Source organism: Mchenga conophoros, linkage group LG12, assembly GCF_057382185.1.
Source record: "Mchenga conophoros isolate Kocher_MC1m ecotype Shallow Benthic linkage group LG12, M_conophoros_male_GT1.1, whole genome shotgun sequence".
In the NCBI taxonomy this organism is placed as follows: domain Eukaryota; kingdom Metazoa; phylum Chordata; class Actinopteri; order Cichliformes; family Cichlidae; genus Mchenga; species Mchenga conophoros.
The window spans coordinates 20,895,983-20,916,824 of NC_140537.1; the positions used below are offsets into that span (position 1 = coordinate 20,895,983).

A 20,842-nucleotide genomic window follows, 5' to 3' on the forward strand; every position below is an offset into this window, starting at 1 on the left:
AGAACATTCAAAACAATAAAGGAAAAATACAACTGGCCAGTGCACACGCATTCAAGAGCATAACCAAGGGAAGGACTCCATATTGTTGTATGCTGGGCTGCTTTTCATGATGGTGTGTTTTCTTGACGGTGTTCAATGTGCTCAGCTCACCTTGTTTTTTTAAATATATTTGTTCTTAAGTCGCTGCACTTCCAAATGGTTTACGTACTTAACTGTGTAAGATGAGAAAAGTTTAACTGGGTTTCTGTGAAGGGTAACCCAATAGTGCTCCAAAGTGTTTGGGAGCAATATGGAGGTAAGGAGAATAGCTTTAGGAATTTCACACGGGAGCAAGGGGGAGCTAGGATCTGAGGGGAAATCATCAGGGGCAAGAGTCGTCTGGAGCAAGTTTCCCAGCAGCCTTATTGCACTTAGATGATCTTTCCTCCAACAAGGGACAACGGATTCAAGATCATCTACTAGATGTGGTGCAATAACACCTTGGGCAAACCTATCCCAGACTGTTTAAACAGATAAAAACAGACAAAACACAGGAACAGCACATGACAAACATAGTGACACATAAAATACGCACAGACACAATACACAACACTGACACATCAAAGGCACGGGCAAAGGCAGGCAACCAGGCAAGACCACAACACTGACAGCACTTAACAGGAACATCACAGGACAGACATTCAGACTTTCTTCTAATACACAGATCGAAGCCATGCAAGGACGGAAAAGCATGCACACAAACTCACAGGACAAAGAGATCAACTCCAAAGCACATCCCCGCACTCTCGCTCTCACACACACCCACACGAACTTTAAACTAACCCTAAACACGAACACAGAATGACACAAGCATATTTTAGAAATCAGAAGAACCCACAGGAAAAATACTTGGACTGTTGTCTGTTATCTCTACTGTGAACTGTTGTGCAAAGTACTTTTTTTTCCATAGCAGGAAGCGCATACCTATTTGTAACTCGTATGAAGCATTTTAAAAGTACATCAAAGCTATATTTTCCCCGTGGACTCTTGTCTTGTAATATGCTGCTTGAGAACATTAATTTCAGAGAAATCACAGAGACGATATCCAGATTAATATCCACACAAATACACACTAAGGTTATATGTATTACGTTTAACTGAAAAGAAGGAACGCAAAAACAATAACAAACCAAATCAAATAAATTAGGAACAGCACGTTAGTACGATACGTCAAGCAAAGACAGGAACAAAGAAAAAGCTCCAGCCTGATCCCACGACACCTGACCGAATCAGCTCACATCACAACGGCAACACTAGAAAGTCAAAGGAATCAGAACTACAGTACCATAAAGCAACACATCACAAAAAGAAACAAGAGAGATAAAGATAAAAAACAACAACAACAGCAGAGCAACAACAGTGACACAAACTTTAAGTGACAGATACAACATTTGTCATAAATACATAATATATACATATAGATATAAAGAAAGAGGAAAAGCCAGATATACGTGTTGCAGATATTTACTTCATCATCATAGTGCCATACTCCTTGGCCATCCGGCATCTCAGAGCTCACACTACTGTCCTGATCGATTAGCCAGCGATGCACGGCGTGGGCCTAAAAGGACATACGACATAAAGACAGAGCCCGGTTAATCGCAGCAGTGAGAAGCAGAGATGGAGAGACAGAAAGGAAGAGGGAGGGTAGAGGAGGAGAAGCAGCACGGACAGAAAACAATGACAAGGAAATGATCAAAAGATTCAGGAGGAGGAACAGGTGAACATCAAATTGAGACACGGAGAGAAAACTAGGTGGAGCGAGAGGAGGACGAGGAAACCAACCCCACCCTGCCCCAACCTATCCCATCCCACCTTGCTTGTCAAACCCCACCCCAACCCCAGGAAAGAACTCCCCTGTGGGAAACAGGCCAGGTTACAATGAGTGGTATGAGCGAGATGTAGCACGACACGAGGTGGGAGGTAGGCAACACCGCTATGATGGCGATGGAGGTGGGTCTGGTGTTGGTGGTTTTTGGCTCACAGATGGATCGAGTGCGTCACTGTGGGAGAGCTGCAACTTACACACCGGAGTGAGTCGGGATTCCTTCATATCACACTTGTGCGAGTGGCACCGGGACAAAACTGCAGTGTACTTACCCTGAATGTTCATATAGAAATGCGTAACCACACAGAGTATGTGCCGTACAACACAACACCACAGGAAAAGACACCGAGCAATCTTAAGCACAGAAAGAAAAATAACATAAAGACACCAATGACAGTGTGAGTGCCTCCACATTAACACAGATACATCAGTAAATCCACAAAGGTGTGAAACAGCAAGAGTGGCTCAGCCAAAAGTAATTTAGGAAAACAGCCAACAAAACTGCATGAACTCTTGACCAGATAACCAGATAACATTTGGGGTTTTTTTCCAGGACAACTGTCTGCTCCTCTCAGAGAATCAACGTACAATAAAAGAGACAGTGTCCCAAACTTCTCCAGACAGACAGATAGCGAGACGTCTGCTCAGACTCCTTCAGCTAACATTTAAATCAAGCACATACTGCAGCCGGTCTAGTCCCGGTCACCCTGAAACACACATACAGGATCTCATACGCATGCACCAAACCCCATCTGTTACCCTCGACTGTTGTCGTGTCAGCACCAAAAACAACCGAACACAGCTCCTTTTGCGAGGCTTGCTGCCCCATGTGGCAGAAATACTTGTCAAAATATGCAATGGGGTGAAATCGCAGAATGCAGGGATTAATTACCCTGTCATAGCTGCTACTGCACATTTACTATTTACTTTACGCAAGCAACTTTACAGTTTTTAAGATGCAGTGATGCAGGCTGTCATACCAATGGGCATTTAGCACATAAACTGTCGGCTGTCGGCATAAACTGCCCGGCTACTTTAATACTGAACGCAGAGAGGGAGAGTGAGGGTGTTACATAACCACATACGAGGGTACACACATCACAAAACACACTCCCGGGCGGCTGTCTTGTTTAAGCCTTCAACAAACCCATTTGACTTCCAAGAGATCTGTAGCCTAACCACGTAGACTGGCTCCTGCAAATCTCGCCCCAGTGCAAACTTGACTTTAAATACAAAATCAAAACACAGTCCAAATGTATTTTATACTGTAACTTGGTGTTAACCATGATTATAATTTAAACCCATATTCTAGCATGCGAAAAAATCCCTTTAAAGGATAAAACCTGTTTGTTTTTCCTCATGCGTCATATTTGTAAGGAATATTTGACACGAGAAGCAAACAGACACAGAGGGGTCAGGACCTTCTCCATCAGGTTTTGTGACTGCAATGACAGATACTGTTAAACACATAGCAGGGAAGAGGAGGGCACCACACAGGAATAGACAGAGCCAGCTCAAGGGTATAGTGAATCAAACGGTGACAGCAGAGGCCAAAGCCTCTGTTAGGACACCTGAAAATAGACAAAAACTAGCAGAAAAAGGCAGCCAGAAGGCACTGTAATTTTCGCTTTGCAGGAGCCAGCTATAAAATATAACTGCCGTATCGGGGCTTGGTCTCAGGCCGTACATGGGAAAGCAGGTGTGGAGGAGATTGCTTGCATATGTGTTAATGTCTGTGTGAGTGTGCATGTGTGGATTTGATGCACAGGGGCGTCAAGAGTTTGTGGTGAGTTACTGAGCGTGTCAGCTTAGAAGAATAATTGGATTAAGTAGCAGACGGCTAGTGATGACAGCGAGAGGGGAGTTGAAGGAGTTGAGGGGGAAGAAGAGGAGGAGTAGGGTAGACAGACTGAGGCAGAGGGGGGAGAGAGGTACTGATAAGTAAGTATAACAGGCCACTTGCTGTGGAGCCTCTGGGAGCCACGGGACAGTGAACAGACACGCAGAGGGAGCTCAAACCGTTACGCTGAAGATTAGAGCAATAAAGGAACAACACTCATAGTCTCTGAACAACTAACTAGCAGCCTCTCGGGATTTAGCATGCTTTACATCAAACTCCAAGACCAAAAGAAGACAACCGATTTGAGTCATGAAAGAGAAAGTAGATATTTATTTGCTTTCTATATGATAAAGAGTACCGGAGCAGAGTCGTTCTGGAGACTGTTACCCTTCCACATTTGCAGATTGTCCTCCACAGTGTCAGCTGGCGAGGCAGCACTGATCATACAATTTATGACCACAGCCAAAGGAAAAGGACTGTGAGTCCAAGAAAGCGTTGTATTAAAGAGAAGATAAGTATGGAAACCGTGAATCTACTCGTTAAATCCACAGACACCGCAAACATAATTCAAAATTCCCTTTATGATTGTTTTGTTTGTTACCAAAGGTGATTTCTAACTGTAGGTTACTGAGGTACAACGTCTTACAGTCAGATGACAAAATGACACCATTAAATGAACAAGACAAAGATATAGACTACATCTGCTAAACGATGGCTAGTCAGCTGTTCATGGACTTACATGATGCAGATGATTACAATCAATCACAGATTGGTCCACTGCACTTCCAGTTACTTTCCCACACAGGCTCTTACAGAGTCACCATCTCGTAAACTGGAAGAGGTTTTAAATATACAACAATTCATAAAAAAATGTCAACTGTTTATGCAGTCGGATGACTGCTTAAGTGAACTGCACTGTCACTGTTTTTTGCTTCACCAACCAGTTAAGGCATCAGTCACGCAAGCCTACTGGTGACCGATCAGAGACACCATGGTAACCACCGGTTGCTAGGGGAAAGTTAATATCCGCTGACCAGTTGTTAGGTGAAACCAGTGGAAAAGTGGTATGTGGCGCTGCACCTAAAACCTCCTTGTGATTGCTTTGGCTGTTTGCTTTCATTGGCTGTAGTTTCTATGAAAGACGCCAACTTGTCTGCAAACATTTGCATACCACTTGCTAACTGGTAGTGAAAACTGTGAAGAGCACAGCACAGATTGGAAACTGAGACAGCTTACCTTCACGGTAAAAGCTGTGTGTTCTGAAACATTTTAAGAACAACTATCACTCTGAAGGTAAACGTTCTCCATCTCAGGTTTTCCCTAGCGACAGGAGGTTGAGATTTAAACCTTTGAATCAAATGAAATCACTTAAATTTTCTCACAATCTGCAGATAAATTCTTGAGTTTAGCCCAAAAACCTGAATTGTGAAGTCACAGTGATAATAAAGCATGAATTCTTCTTGCACTTTTTAGTACAAGACGATACAAAAACGTGCTGTTTATTGCCCATGTTCAATTTTTTTTCACTCACATCTTGGTAACTGTGACTTCACAATGAGTCTTAATGATGAAAGTCTCAAAATAAAGAAAACCGAAGAAACATTTAACTCAAAGTTCAAAGATGAACTTTTCTTTAACTTCATGATCTCAATGGCTTGTGTACTAAAGCTTGGAAACAAAAACAGAAGCAAATTAATCATTATACTCGTAAAGAAAAAAAACAGGTTGCTTGTACTATAACGGCATTTTCTCAGATTCCCCGATTTAAAAAAAATAATGAAATCAAAATCAAGTCAAGGTCAAACATAAGCAGCCAGTCTCATTATTAGCACATTTGAAATGCTATATAACTGACTGAGCTTGTGTTCACTCAGCAGAGAAGTGGTGTGCACAAAGCTTTGCTCCAATTTAATAAGCATGCTACACATAAAGAGCTGCTCTCTGGTGCTCAGTGAATCTGCACAGCTTCAGTATCTCTTTATGGAAAATAGTCCATATGAGAAAATTACCGGCTCATTAGGAAGCAAGTACCTTTCTCAAAAGAGCTACTCATTGTTCCCGTTTGTTTTGGTCCTGAAGTGCAGCGGCTTCTCTCTTGATCGTCCACCTTCCTGCCCATTATCCCCGAGTACAGAATAAATGTCAAGTAATCAAGCTCTTAATGTCACAGGTCAAAGTAGGCCAAGAGTTCCTTGTGAAAGGCTGACACAGTATCTAAACTAAATGGATCTCTACTAAATAATTCAAACAATCAAGCAAAGTTATAACAAGAGCACATTTTCATTGAGGTGGCGGATGGCAGAGCGCTACTAGGAATACCGTAAGACACCTGATTTATCTGGTCTCCGATTCTGGTTTCAACACGATCTAAACGACCACAGCAGGAAAGCATAGGGGACATGAGATGTGATAAACAACACAGGTGATTAAAGAGGAGAAATTGGTGTGTGGAGCTCAACGGAGAGTAGAGAAGTGGGAACAAACAAACAGGAAACCTTAGAAAATGCACTGAAAAGGTTAAGCAGATTTAGAATCACTTTTTTTCTGCAGCTATTTCCAGTAAGGCTGGCTGATAAAATACAAAAATTTTACATACAGTGGCCACATGAATCAATGCAAATATGCTCCTTTAAAATCAATCAGCCATATCACCAATTTGTCTGTGTTCCTATTAAAGAGGGAAAGGCATGCTTAACAATGTCATAAAATGATCCAATTATTATTTTACTTATGGTCTCAGAGCTCACACTCGCAAATCCCTTGTTATCTAGAACCAGCTGCTCTTGAATATTCCCAGATCCAGGTTTCATGTATAATTAATGTTGTTAGTGGCTGTAATACATATAGTATATTTTATATCGCATGGACACCAGTTTGGTCACCTGAAGCTGTTTAAAATGTGCTATACAAATAAACTTTAACTTGACTACATATATATGTTGCGCTGTCCTTACAAAACAACTTAATCCTCAAGTGATGCAATGCTGTCATTACAGATTTTTTTTGCTGCTCTATATAAAAAAGGACAATCTTATAATCCCCTCCAAACAAATAAATAAAACATTGCTGCTTGAAAGAGCCGGGCAAGAGGTTTTACATGTTAGCAAGCATAAATGAGTGCAGATATAGAAGAGGAGTCTTCCAGAGTAAGAGAGTAAAAAGTCCATCGAGAAAGAGCGAGAGAGGAGGAACAGGAGAGTGCTGCAGATCTCAGCCTGATTAATAATGCATCGCAGGGAACTGCCAGCTCTGTGCCCAGCAGCAACTAGCCTGAGCTCCATCAGCAGAAGAGAGGCACTTTCTGGAGGGACACAGGTGGAACTGCCAGGTGGGATGAAAGGAAAGGTTGGTGCAGTCCCCTCCACCTCTCACCTCTATCCTCACTTTCTATCTAGCGCTCCATCTGGGTTCATATTCTGTCTGTGTTTGGTGCGCACTGGTGTGTGAGCATGATCAAAGTCACTCTCTAAATCCTTTAGCCCCCATTTCAACTTTTAACTCACACATTCAGATTTCACAAAGATGAAAAAAGCGCAAATACTGGAGAGTAAGACAGACACAAACACAGCTCAGGAATCAGTAATGCTGTTGGATTTTTAAAAAAGCAGAGGTTTATGATTGTGACTGATTATCGACCTCATAAGGTGAAATTATATCAGTGTTGTGTGCAACCCAAGTGTTAAAAAAAGGCTTTATTGCATGTTTAAGCAAAGGTCCCCAGCTACCCATGTGCTGTAGCTGTGTTTTCCTGGTTTGACCTAGCCTTCACTGTCACATTTAATTGCACTGGATTGCATTACACACTAAGAAGGTCTCCCTTTCTGTCCACACCTTCTCAAATCCTCCTCTCCTCCCGTCTGCTTCTGTCCCTATGGAGGTCAGAGGTCATCAAAGCAAAAAGATTACAAAAGATTAAGAAAGAAAGATCACAGCACACAGACTCCAGACTGCTTTGATGTCCTCTGCAGAAGAAACAAAGTGCACCATCTTCTGATCTTCTGTTTTATTTCCTAATTTTCTTTTTTCTCTGGGGATTGTTGAGGCGGTTAGTAGAAGCTTCTGTTGTAACAAGAAACAACCTTTTGAGCACTCGTACGTGTGACAGCGCCATTTCTAATGTAAATAATTATAATGGTGCAGCAGTGGTAATGAATACTGTAATATTTTAAGTTCTGTTAAAGTAAGAAGGTATAAAAACAAAGAAGACACAAAATTGAATACTGTAATATTTTAAGTTCTGTTAAAGTAAGAAGGTATAAAAACAAAGAAGACACAAAATTGAATACTGTAATATTTTAAGTTCTGTTAAAGTAAGAAGGTATAAAAACAAAGAAGACACAAAATTGAATAATGGGAGGGTAAGGGAAGCTATTTTAAATGAGATTATGGGTTTTATCAATGACATGACATACCCCTCCCCTTCTATTTTTTCCTCTTCTCACTGAAAGCCGTTGCTCGTCCATCACATATTCTTTATATCCAACATTTCATTACCATAATAGAAAACATGCATGGAAAAAAAAGATAAATTCAAAGAGACAGCGCAGCCAAAATCCTGGATTTGAGGGGCTTATTTTCATCTTTCTTTCTTGTCTTCTATTCTTTTATGTTGCTCTTTTCTTTTCGCTCACAGAAATGGAAAGAGACATGCCTTTTCTTCCAGCCTGTGCCTCATTATGATGCTTTTCAGGTCTGCTCTTTTGTATGGGGCCAGCCCAGAGCCATGCACATGCATAGCGGAGCAGCCGGTGGATTACCCAGGCTCACGTCAACACTTCAACAGAACCACCTACCACTCCAGCGAACGCCGCTGCCAAGTGTACCATGAATGTTATATGCTTTAATAAGTGTAGCCAAAAAGCGATGCCAAGACTAAACCAACGGGAGCTGCAGCTGTACCACAGACATCAGCATGGACAATAGATCTAGGTCTTTAAACCAGGGCACAGCCGTCACAATGCCGGACAGAATGCATCACAGTTCAGCGATGGTCTAGTCACATGGAGCATCTAACAGTCTCTAACTGAATGCCAATAAGATTGGATTTTTTTTTCGTTACTGAAAAGCCTGAGGTCATTGTCTGCTTTGAAGCTTTCAGCTTATAATCAAACATTATTCATCAAACGTGGTCAAATGATGCATTTTAATAGAAAAGTCTGGAGGCAACGCAAAGCAAAAGAAATGATAGACGATAAAAAAGAAATATGATAAATACAGGTGGTCGGTGTAAAGTTAAAAATTGCTGTAAAAAGCAAAGAAAAAGACAAAAAAAAATCCTGCTACGTTTTTCAGCACTGAGACGCATAACTCTGGATTTATCTGTGTCAGCAATTTTTCACGTGGTTACAAGAGCAGCTACTCACATTATGAGGTGCTTTCAGGCAAAGATATCCCCGCATAAAGCTGTATATCCCTGTGCAAAGGAGAAGCTGTAAAACCAGTGGCATGCTAACAAAGAGAAAATATTACCAACTAGCTGGTGAATGCAGAGATTCATTTAGCGGCAAAAGAGCTCTATAATATGCTTGAAGCAAAACAGAGGAAAAACTAACTTAATGAAAGTTTAATATGCAAAAATGACACATTTTGCTCTCACACGCTGGTACAGGAAGAAATACTAGGCTGCATTTTCTAAGAGTATGTGTGCATGTTCTTATTCATGTGTGCATATATTTTACGTGTGTACACCTGTGCTCAGCAGTTATCCAAACAGAGCAGGAGGATTTGGCGCTCATTTGTCACACCTGCACTATCACCTTCTGTGGCTTCCTCCTGGGACAGAGAGACGGATGCTCTCTCTATCGCTGCTACATGTAACGCTTGTTAAACCCCTTAGCTGTAGCAAGTCGCCCTTTCTCCATCTCACGACTGTATTCTTTTGTTTCAGCACGCACGCATAGACTACACAGACAAAGTAAATCCATGCATGTAAACACACATATGGTCACTGCACAAATAGAATATTTAATATGTTTTGAACCCACAGTTTTGAGGAACTTTTTTAAGCGTTCCAAACATTCAGACTCATCATTATTAAAGAGAACTGCACCTGTTTTGCTCTGCACATCTAAGCCTGACTCCAGGAAATCATCACTTGAGGTAAATGACCAGATATCACACATCTCCCTCAGGAGCCACAAAGGTTTCATGCAGACATGCTGTAGCTCTGTCTTTTACCAAACACAACTTAAATGCACCTAAAGTAAATCCTGGCATCTGGAATTTTCAACACTCCTGAGACTGTTCATATAATACGAGTGCAGGCAAAAAGCTGACATAGATGGCCGCCGCAGTGCTCTTAAGATGAAACTTTATTGTGAGCATCCTTGATTAGATTCACACTGGGGAAATTGAATCTGAAGGGTAATATTCTCAGGAGGGAAAACGGACAAAAACTGCAGCCAGTGAGCTATGAGGGTGAGAGACAAAGCATTAAGTCTGTCAAACCCCACAGAAAAACTGATTTGTCTTCCAAACTTTCTAAGAAAGAAAAGCATACAAACCGAGCTCTCACATCAGAAACTGTGACAGGGAAAGAAAATTACATTCAGAAAGCTTTAATGTGACACCTACAAGTTTGACGGAAAGCTTTCGCCATTTGCATTGTTGTGTTTGTCTGTATGGTTCATTCATAAGATAAAAAATATAGCAGTGAATTATCACAAATACTCTTCCTGACAGCTTTATCATTAACTGTGTACTTTTACTCACTGATTGGATTCCCACAAAGCTGGTAACTAGCTTTCTTGTTAACAATTTAATATAGATTTAAAAAGACATATAATTACCTGTTCAAGATGAAAATCAAAGTCAAAAATAAGCATCAGAATGGGGAAGAAAAGTGATTGAAGTGACTCTGAATGTGGCGATGGTTGTTGGTGACAGATAAGCTGGTCTGAGTATTTCACAAGCTACTGATTTACTGGGATTTTTCAGATTTTTATACTCAGCCTACCTGAGTATAACTGCTGCCCGTGTCCATTAGGGCTGTACCATATCATATCGTGCACAATAATATTGATATAAAAGGTACTTGAAAGGCGTACCTAATAAAGTGTCTATTGAGTGTAGAAACACTATTTTGAAAAGGAAAGGAGAGAAATATTCTGTAGACGTACTGAGGTGAGACTAAAGTTGTCCCTCCTGCTGTTACCAGTCTGACTTTAGAGAGACTCCTCCATGTGCCAACTCCTGCTTTATGTCTGTGAGGCTGCAGTACTGCTGCCACTGGTAAAGGTTTCTGTGCTTCTCTGCATGTGTGAGAGCAAGGATATGAACACACAGGGAGTCATGATGAAAACGCACAATGTTACATTAGAAATATCATCAAGCTGTAAAAGAGTCTGAGAGGAGGACACAACAAAATCACCCAAAAAATGGCCCACATTTCTGCAGCTCAGGGCAATGCCACAGCTGTGACAGCCACAGAAAGCTAGTGCGTTTATTACTTCTAGTAGACCTCTGCCCATGTGAAAGAGTCTAAGTGCACAATATTAGGCGATATATGATGGGTTTGAAATGATGGGCAATAAAGATTTTTGGGGATTCGCATGCAGCCAAATTCTTTAGAGGAAATCGAGACAGATTAATAGAAGATAACAACAAAGGTATGCAAAAGAGCAGCTCGTAACTGAATCGGCAGGAGGTATGTGTTTGAAAGACGTCATTGGATTGCTTTACTGATCAGCTGGTGAAGATGAAAAACAGATCAAAGGGTGGCAATCTGTTTTTGAAACTAATTTGAATAAATCATGACTATTTTGTTTGTTTTCTGTGGCAAAGAGAATAAAAAGAGTTTTACATTCAAAACATGTAAAACTGAACATAGCAAGTAACACAACAAACAGTCGGTACTTTGGGGAGTGACTGGTTCATTTTAGTGGTAGTTTCAGCATCACAAATATCAAGTCAACTGTCATTTAAGTAATTTAAGCAGTTGTACAAGTCCATGTACCGCAAGTCTGTATTTTTTTTTTAAATAAAATGTACTCTGACTCACTGTATAAGGACCACAATTGTACTGCATGTACACCTCTCTTTGATTTCTCGCCTTTTACGGTGCATCACTCTTACACTCTTTCTGCAGTCTTTTTTCACATATCTACCTGCAGTATTGACACACACACACACACACCGATGAGCTGTTGCAAAGCCGTTCATGAAGAGGGCACGTTGAGCTCCTCACTGCAGTTCTTCCCTGACTCTGTAGTCAGCACAAACGGCACGTGGCTTAAATCCACACCCATGTGAGAAACACAGGCACACTCTCATACCTTCACATTCAACTTAACAGTGCTGCAGCCACGCACGAGCCTGCACAGATTACCTGCGTGTAAATCAGCGTCCTCGTAAAGAAACGTCTAATTGCTCACATGCAGTCACACACAGCGAGCAAGCTGAATGCATCTAAAAATAGCAACCCACTGGCACCCCCACCATCATCACTATTCTATTCATCATCCCTTATCAGCAGTGTGGGGCTCAGTTGTTGGACAGTCAAACCGCTTTCATGGAGCTTTCCTAGTCTCTCCATTGGCACAGACAGTGATATCACCATACCCTCTTTTCAATTCTTGTCCTCCATCTCTTCTCTCTGATATTTCCGTCTTGTATCCCTAAGCCCCTTCCCTTTTCTTTCCCCTCATCCTCTCTTTTTCTCTCTCTGGATTCTTAGTGGGAATGACATTCACTAAAGTGCAGAAAGAAAGATGAGGGAGAACAGGAGGTGACATCCCAGAGGACAACTTTTACCTTGGATGAGTAGACCTATAGAGACAGAAGATGTCATAACTACTACTAACATAACAGATAAAAGCAGATGCATCAAAGAGATGAATAAGGGAGTCCTTTTTTTTGGAGAACCAACCCTGAGAAGAACAGCTGGTTTCTGTAATGGAGTAATCTGCTTATATCAAGTGATTAATCTTTACAGTAAGTCTGAATTATCAGGAAACGCTAAAAAAAAAAAAAAAAAAAAAAAAAAAAAGGACTGAGATGACATTTTGGTATTGTTTGATGAACAGCTACAACTGAAAAGTGTTAGGTATACTGACACAACATGTATCAAATGCTCAGTATTGAGAAGCATTTTTCATCCACTTTCCCAGTTCCAGGTTGCGGGCAGGGGGACTGGAGGCTGTCCCATCTGTCACAGGGCGAAAGGCAGGGTACACCCCCTAAAGGTCAGCAGTAACACTGAGTTACTTCTGACAATTTACCTTCAGAGTGCCTTTAATAAATTATTATACTCAATACCCAAGAACATCATCTCCTGGTCAAAATGGTCGTGCTATGATTCCCAAAACTGAACCATAGACAGACGAATGATGATGTTGTTTCATCTGAGAATAAACATGTAGTAAAAATGACTCTTACAAAGTGAGAAACATGGTTCAGATTAATGCAAAGAAAAGGTTATATGCATTTGTGTTTGTTCTTTTTCATTTGTTGTACAGTGACGTTAACACACTGCCACTTTCTGGCTGTAATATCAGCATCATAAACTCAGGGATGCTATCTAAGGTCGGGCGATTGGACGAATATATTGACTATTGATGATAGGCTTTCACTGATCATTTTCACAAGGGCAATTTATTTAATTATGTATTTCTAATACATGCATTTCTATTACATGTCCAAAGACATGCAGTTAGTGGGGATAGGCTAATTGATCAATCTAAATTGTATAGGTGTGAATGCGGGAGTGAATGTGAGCACGAATGGTTGTCGGTCACTGTGTGTTGGCCCTGCGACAGACTGACAACCTGCCCAGGGTGTACCCCGCCTCTCGCCCAATGACAGCTGTCATAGGCTCCAGCATCCCCTGCAAACCTGAAAAGGATAAGTGGAAGCGAATGTATGGATGTATTTATTTGCCCATGAGTACGTTTGCTAAAAATGTTGGGTGAAGCTCAGAGAAGCAGCCAACGGAAAAAATAATAGCGCTCTTCCAGCTGTGAGCAAATGCACCCTCCCCAGATGGCGCCCAAATGTAGCGATTCATTTGCTCAAACTCATGACAGACGGAAAGAAAGGTAGTCGCCCATGTTCAGAAAAAAAATGTATTTAAATTTAAAAAAAAAAAAACATAATGGTGGGGAGGGAATCAAAGAGAACTGTGCTTACAGGCCGATCCAGTGTTTGTCTGTCTTACACACTTGACCAAACAACAAATACAAAATAAAACAAAAAGCAAGTTAAAAATCCAAATGTCTCTTCCAGCGAACATAAAAAAATCTCAGACGTAAAGTTAGGTCTTTTGTGCAATCTCAAATAAGTATATAAATAAGTAAATAAATAAATAAATGAATAAATGAATAATCCAAAAAGTAATTAATCCTGAAACAAACAAAGAAGATAAAATATTCCCTCCAAACAAAACGTATAGAGTCTAAATGCGCAAAGCAGTCCGTGCACAATTACATTGCTCCGCCCATCAAAAGTCACCTGCTCGAATGTATCGCCTATCATTGGTTATTGGACTGACGATTGACAATTTTTCCCTTTTTTTTCTTGCTAGAACATCTAACAAGCATGTCTGGGAAAACCTTCATTTTGGGATTTCTTTTGTCAGTTCACTACTCTGACAAGATACAAGTCCTCTGCAAAAGTGTTATCTAAAAAAAAAAAAACCAAAACAAATCCAATTCCACACCCAGACTTCAAAGATTATTCATCGCACATTGTTCAGCTCCACAACATGTTTCACAAAATGCGGCGGGAAAAATGTTCTTCCTGGCTGACAAGCGCAAACAAAACAGAAATAACCGGAAAATGAAAAATACCTCATCGGAGTAACAGCGGGTTATAAAAAAATAGTCTTTGCTTTAAAGTTATGCAGAATCGAATAGTTATAAGACTAATATATCACTTGATTTGGTGGGTTGCCTACAAAATGCAAATATGATTTCAAAATACAATTTACTTGTTACACATGATTGATGCTTATAAAATAGAGCAATGATGATACCGCAGTTGCACCTGGAAGAAAAGAAACTGGAAAAAGGAAAAGAAAAGAAAAAAACAAGTCTGAGTCATTTTATAACAGCCAGAAATGATGCATGATGTTGGCTGCAGGTGTGAATCGGCTCCAAAAGTAGTTTAATAAACCTAATGGTGAAAAACGAGGTGACAATAAACTAATTGGCTGACAGAGCTCTTTTGAAGAAGTTTATACTTCCACTAAAATGAGGCGCATCCATTTTAAGCTGTCAGATTAGCAGTCTGAAGAGTCTGAAGTTCCAGCAAACTCTGCATCTTATGAGCCTTTTTTTTTTCTCTGCAGTACCGTCTTCTCGGTTTTTGGACATCATCTACGTGCAGATCCTTTACATGGTGGCCTTGAGAAATGAAACAGGCCAATATGGACCTCAAAGTAAAAAATGACTTCAACAAACCCGTGACGATCCTTTTTGGGGGATCAAATAGTTCATCTAAATGAATATCACCGTTTCTACAGATCCCTTTGTGTCACACCGACAGTGAACTCACAAACCCCTGTCACTCAGTATCTAAATTAACTTCCCCCTCACACTATTTGAAGATGAAAACACACATACAATAAGCTCTCTCCGCTAATGCACACCTGTGGCCTGAGAAGAAAAATACATTTCTGTTCTCACAAAACATGTTTTCCCCTTTTAAAGGAGACACATACCGACCACAAAGAAGTCCCTAACCCTCAGCAGGACCCACTGAAACAGGAAGAGAGCACTTGAGTTGGGATTTTTTGGGTAAGTGTGGCTTAAGGGGGTTGTCCACACTGAAGACGTATAAAGAGGCGCACATGGAAAGGCTGGGGTCAGTTCAAGGGCTAAAGAGAAAGAAAAGCAGCAGAGAGTAAAAAAAGATTTGAGCATCTTAGAAACTGGAGAGCTGCGAAGAAACAGGGGGAAAAGTACAAAGGAGAGGGGAGAGAGCAGTAGGTTTTTGGATGTGATGAGAGTGCACATTGTAAGTGAAGCTGTACACGATAAGAGGGGTCAAGAGGGAGAAAAACAGCGAAAAGGTGATATACTGTTGGCCCTACAGAGGCGGCGTGTTTTCACTGGGAAACACAATGTGTGGGAAAATACTCTGAAAAAAAATTATCATCAGTGAGAGGTGGGATACCAGGTACAAATATTTTGGATCAAAGTAAGTGAACTGGCAAATCAGCAATTAGTTCTGTAATTCAAAATGAGAAAGGAAACAGCGTGCTCTGAAAAAAGCTGCGAGCTTCTGTTGGAAATATCTAAGACATGGTACGACAGAGCAACATCACAGGAGTGTCCCGCTCAGTGAAGATAACACACAGCAGTGCTAACAGATTAAAATTCACAGGAAATATCGAGATTTAAAATATCAAACTGTTCTTTTATTGCAGAGCTTTTAAACTGGGTAGAATAACAAAAGCTCCCAACACTGTGCAACAACTTTGACTGCACTCTTCTTAGCAGGCTCAAACACAATACCTTTAAATAGTGATAACCTTAGACAGGATGAAAATGTAAATAAATAGAGCGTTCAGGTTGAAGTGTCACAGTTTGGTGTTTGTGTGAATTAGTAGAGGATAATGCTGGAAGCAGCAGGTTAACATAATCAAGACAATCACAAGGAGGGAAGCTCAAAGTAAGACACACAAAGCCACTAATTATGAAGTAAAACAGGAAATAACAAGAGAACCCAAATAAAAGCACTGAGGAGGCAATAATGATAATAACCTGAAGGCAAAAACCAAAATATAGTGTCATAAAAACAAGAGTAATAAAAATAACAATAATCAAATCAGTGAAGTAAAATAAAAACAAATCAACCTTAAATAGAATCAAAACTTAAAATACTAAGACATAGAAAAGAAAAACCCCTCGTACATTAACTAATTGAAAAATATGTGTTCTTGATCCAATTTATAAATTGAAACGTCATTGTGAACATATCCAGGATGGACTTCTTTACACTAAGAGAAATCAAACCAGAACTAGACTTCTGTAGTAGCTCGTCTGGTTTACAATCCATCAGACTTCACAGACCTGTCACTGACCTCGACCTGTGCGCAAGTTTCACTCAAATCTGACCAATACCCTGGAAGAAATGGTGATTTTTAGTCTTCATCACTCCTTCAGCCAAATGAGCTAAAAATGTAGAGACTTGAGATCACTTTGAGTTCTGTGTTGGCCATGAATTAATATGATTTTGATAACACTGATCTGTATACTGTATACATACAGATTATTTGAATAAGGTGTAAATAGGAGTAGCGTACTGTCAGCGCTCTGCTGGTCAAACTATGTAATGACGCCTCATAACGCACGATTTGAGAAAATGGGTACATTCACTCTGTGTTTTTGTTTTTTGCTCAGATAACTGATATTTCTTTGAATTATCAAATTATCATTGAACAAAAATTTATGAAACTTAAACCAGTTATAACAACAATAAACTGATTCATCACCAAAAACTAATACCAACTGTGATGAGTTGGTATTATTCCTTCTTACTTGCTTCAGTGCAGATAAATCTGTGGCAATCAAAACAAGCATCCTTTACTGAATTATATTAAACACTCGGCGGACACTTTATTCAAATGGCTGTTTGCACAAATACACAATCAGACAATCACATGGCAGCTACAGGCATACGTGGTCGACGACACCTGCTGAAGTTCAAACCAAGCACCAAAATAACAGGTGCAATTTCCGTCCATTAAGAACAAAGTGAAAGTGAAGCTAAAATTCACACAGGCTCACCAAAATTGGTCAACGATTTCAGTTTCGATTTACAGATGGCAGCACGAGAATTTGGAGTGATCGACATGAAAGCATGGGTCAGCAAGCGTCAGACAATTGATGGTGATGATGTAAAGCTTCTTAGTAGCAACTGAACATCATTTAAATGCCGCAGCAGGCGCATGCCAATATCAACAGATTAAATAAGGAGGTCTATATATCCGTCAGCATCTCTCCGGATCATAAATGCCTGTATGCATCTGCAGAGGCAAAGGACGAAACTTACCTCTCCTCCCATTAAATCATTCATGACCCCGCAGTGCTGTGGACCACACAGTGCCAGACCTGCCTCCACTAATCTGTCTCCACTTTGACAGTAAGCGCACACACCATTAGACTCACTGTTTTAAGCTCTGCAGTGAAATACGGCTTCTTGGACAGCAATTACAAATGCTCATCCAAGCAGGTAGACATTCAAAAAACTCTCAGGCCGTCAGTGCTTATTTGTGTCTTCCTGCTCCGGCTCCATACACCTGTATCCTCCGCTCACCTCCCTGGCAGTATCCCTCAACAAAATGTCTAAATCTGCTCCTTGCTCTGATAGTCTCTTTCACTGCCTGGCACTTCCCTCACTATCAATCAGTCACACATGTCCATATTCATGAGGTCTGCAGAACATCTAGAAGGGCACACTGGGTACCAATCCATGGATGTTCCCTTAAATACCGTCCTTCTATTTCTGTTAGGTTGTCCTAAGAGCAAATGAACCTTCAAAGCCCTGCTGTCCTTAACTATGTGCTCAAAGACATTTTTTAATTCTGTATTTAAAACAAGAAACAACCCAGAGGAGAACCTTTACTTACAAAAAGCCATCACCACTCTGTCCTAAATAATATACTGTGGTTATTTATAGGATGCACCCAAGTTGTATATGCAGAAAAGATTAAGCCATGGGTTGAGTTGCAGAGAAATAGCGATGATTTACTAACAGTGAGGCAACTTTTGCACCATATGACAAATAAGTCACATCATTTAGATCATATACTGTCAAAATAGCCACTGATTTAAAGTCATTTATACGTATTAGAATCAGTCATCATTCCATTTAAAAAGTTTTACAGAACAACTCACTAAATATTCCATTTTGCTGAGGTTTTGGGGAAATTATATGAATTTTTAACTTCTTTACCCTTCCATCTTCCTGTCTATCAAGCCCATGACTGAACGAGTGCAGAAATCTTTAATGAATAATTGATGACTCTGCGTAACAGTATTGCAGAACAGCGTTGAATTGCTGCACTGGATCAGAGGGAGAGGCGGGTGTGAACACAGCTTGTGTGTGTACTGCACGCTCTGCTGGTATCTGGGGCAATGTGTGACACCGTGTGTGTCGGATAAAGATGGAGTCCTCCAGGCATCCTACGCAACACAACACAACGCAATCGATTCCTTGTGAAGGAAGTGCGAGTCCTTCACACTTCCTGTCCTCTCGCCGCATTTCGAAGATGATCTCTGACCCGGCTGAGAGCGAGTGACTGCATCACGCTGTGCTGTCAGACTGCTTTAGATCCCGACCAAGTCATAGTGAAGCTGAATGTAAACGAGCTCTGACCTCGCTCTGACCAGCAGAGGGAGCTAAGACCAGCTCATCCCCGCTATTAATCCATCCTCAAGGAATGAAATACGTCAATCCTGATAATCCAAATCACACACGCGCATTAGATGCAGTTTCTTCAGGCAATCAAGGACAAACATCTGGATGGCTCGCCAGATTTATAGCGCCGCATCTCAGTTGTGACACCACATTCATTTCAGTACACATCTCCCTCCAACTTCTATTGTTCTCAGACTCATCCATGCAGCACCATCTGAAAATGCAACTAAGAATATTTCTCATTAATCTTACTACAGATGTCTAAATTGCTGTGCTGAGCCGCATCTTTGGTGGCAGCGCATATATTCATCCTTACTTGCAGCCATACAGTCGGTTATTGTTGCACCCACATCAGTTCTAGTGTATGTAGGTAAAGAAGCTGAATTTGGTTGACAGTTTTAATCTTCCAGTGGTTCAATACGCTTCAGTTTTACAATAAATAACTTTGCTGTGGACAATATATATTTTCATCAGGTTTACTAAAGTTTAGAAAAACAAAACTTAAAACAGATAAATATGACACCAGTGCTGTCAGCTCACAACAAACAAACAAACAAAAAATCCCAAACTGTGCCTAACATTACAGAGTTATTTGGGATTAAAACAGTTTAAGCCACACAGAAAGGATTTTCACTCAGCAGAACTGCTTGCTGCACACCGAGGAGATTTTCACACTCACGCATACACCTCTGCTAAGTAGTGAGGTATTCTGAGCACATTACACAACAGCAGGGCTGAAGTTCAAGGATGTTACAAGCGTGTAAAAAAAAACTAGCATGCGAATCCCGAAAATAAGCACACAGAGGAAATACTGAATCTAGTTCATATTTGGACATTTGGTTCAAATAAGTGAAAGTACACACTTAAAGCTCAAGTTGAGAATTTAACTGGTTTAGCCCAGCTGCATGCTGTGAGGTTTACTATATCGTGCAGTCTGGCACATTAATATTCAGCTCGATGTGACGCATGAGAGAAAACAGGAATCCTGTTAAATATAAATAAGTTATCGAGATAGAAAAGGTTTGAAGAATACTGAGAAAAATGAAAGATCGGAGAAAAGGGTGATGGGGGAAATGGAGCAGTGAAAACAAGGGAGTAAGTGTTGCGATAGATTCAGTTTCATCGACTCAGCAAAATGCAGAACTGACTGGGATGAAGTGACGGTGCGGGATGTGGGGCAGGAAAACTGGTGAATGATGGGAGAACAGCAAGTCTGTGAGGGAAGTTTTTTTATGATAACCTTCAGCTTCCTGAGCAAGGACAAACACGAGAGATGAAGGATAACATGAGAGGGACATCGATGCATTTTGCATTTTAAACTGACAGTTTAAAAAATTTCACAGTCAATAAATAAAAATAATAAATGCTGAGTCTCGTTTAAAGTACTAAACACTACCTACACAATCTCAGACACTAAAGTGAAGTCAGATATCTGGTTTATTCAACCAGCTGGCTTAGCCTCAGTAATATCAGTTTTTTTACACCATGCCAAATTTACCACTAATAACTCTATTTGGGAATCACGAATACTCTAATGTAGAACTTATTTTGGCATTTATTGTAGATTCAAACATTTGATTAAAGAGAACAATTGATGTGTTTTGTGACAAGCTGGTAGTAACACTGGCACTAAGTAACCTTTGGTTCTTTGCCAAGCTGTCTGCTATGTGCAGACACAACACCAGTTTATCCCCTTGAGTTAGGTGGGGGTTTTTTAATGCTTGAATGATTCATAGGAGAGTCTTAATTGGTTTAACAAATGAACAAAAAAACCA

At 40.5% G+C, this 20,842-nt stretch overlaps 1 protein-coding gene across 14 annotated transcripts in view; it reads right to left on the reverse strand.

Annotated features, from left to right (window-relative positions):
* Positions 1–20,842, reverse strand: part of ank1a (ankyrin 1, erythrocytic a) — an 87,478-nt gene that overhangs the window by 52,697 nt on the left and 13,939 nt on the right. For 12 of the 14 annotated variants that reach the window (XM_085294424.1, XM_085294425.1, XM_085294420.1 and 9 more), the window contains exon 3: positions 1,508–1,600. The exons of the other annotated variants lie outside the window; for them this stretch is intronic. In XM_085294424.1, coding sequence (XP_085150550.1) covers positions 1,508–1,600 — 93 coding nt within the window. The remainder of the gene's footprint in view (positions 1–1,507; positions 1,601–20,842) is intronic. 14 annotated transcript variants of the gene reach the window in all.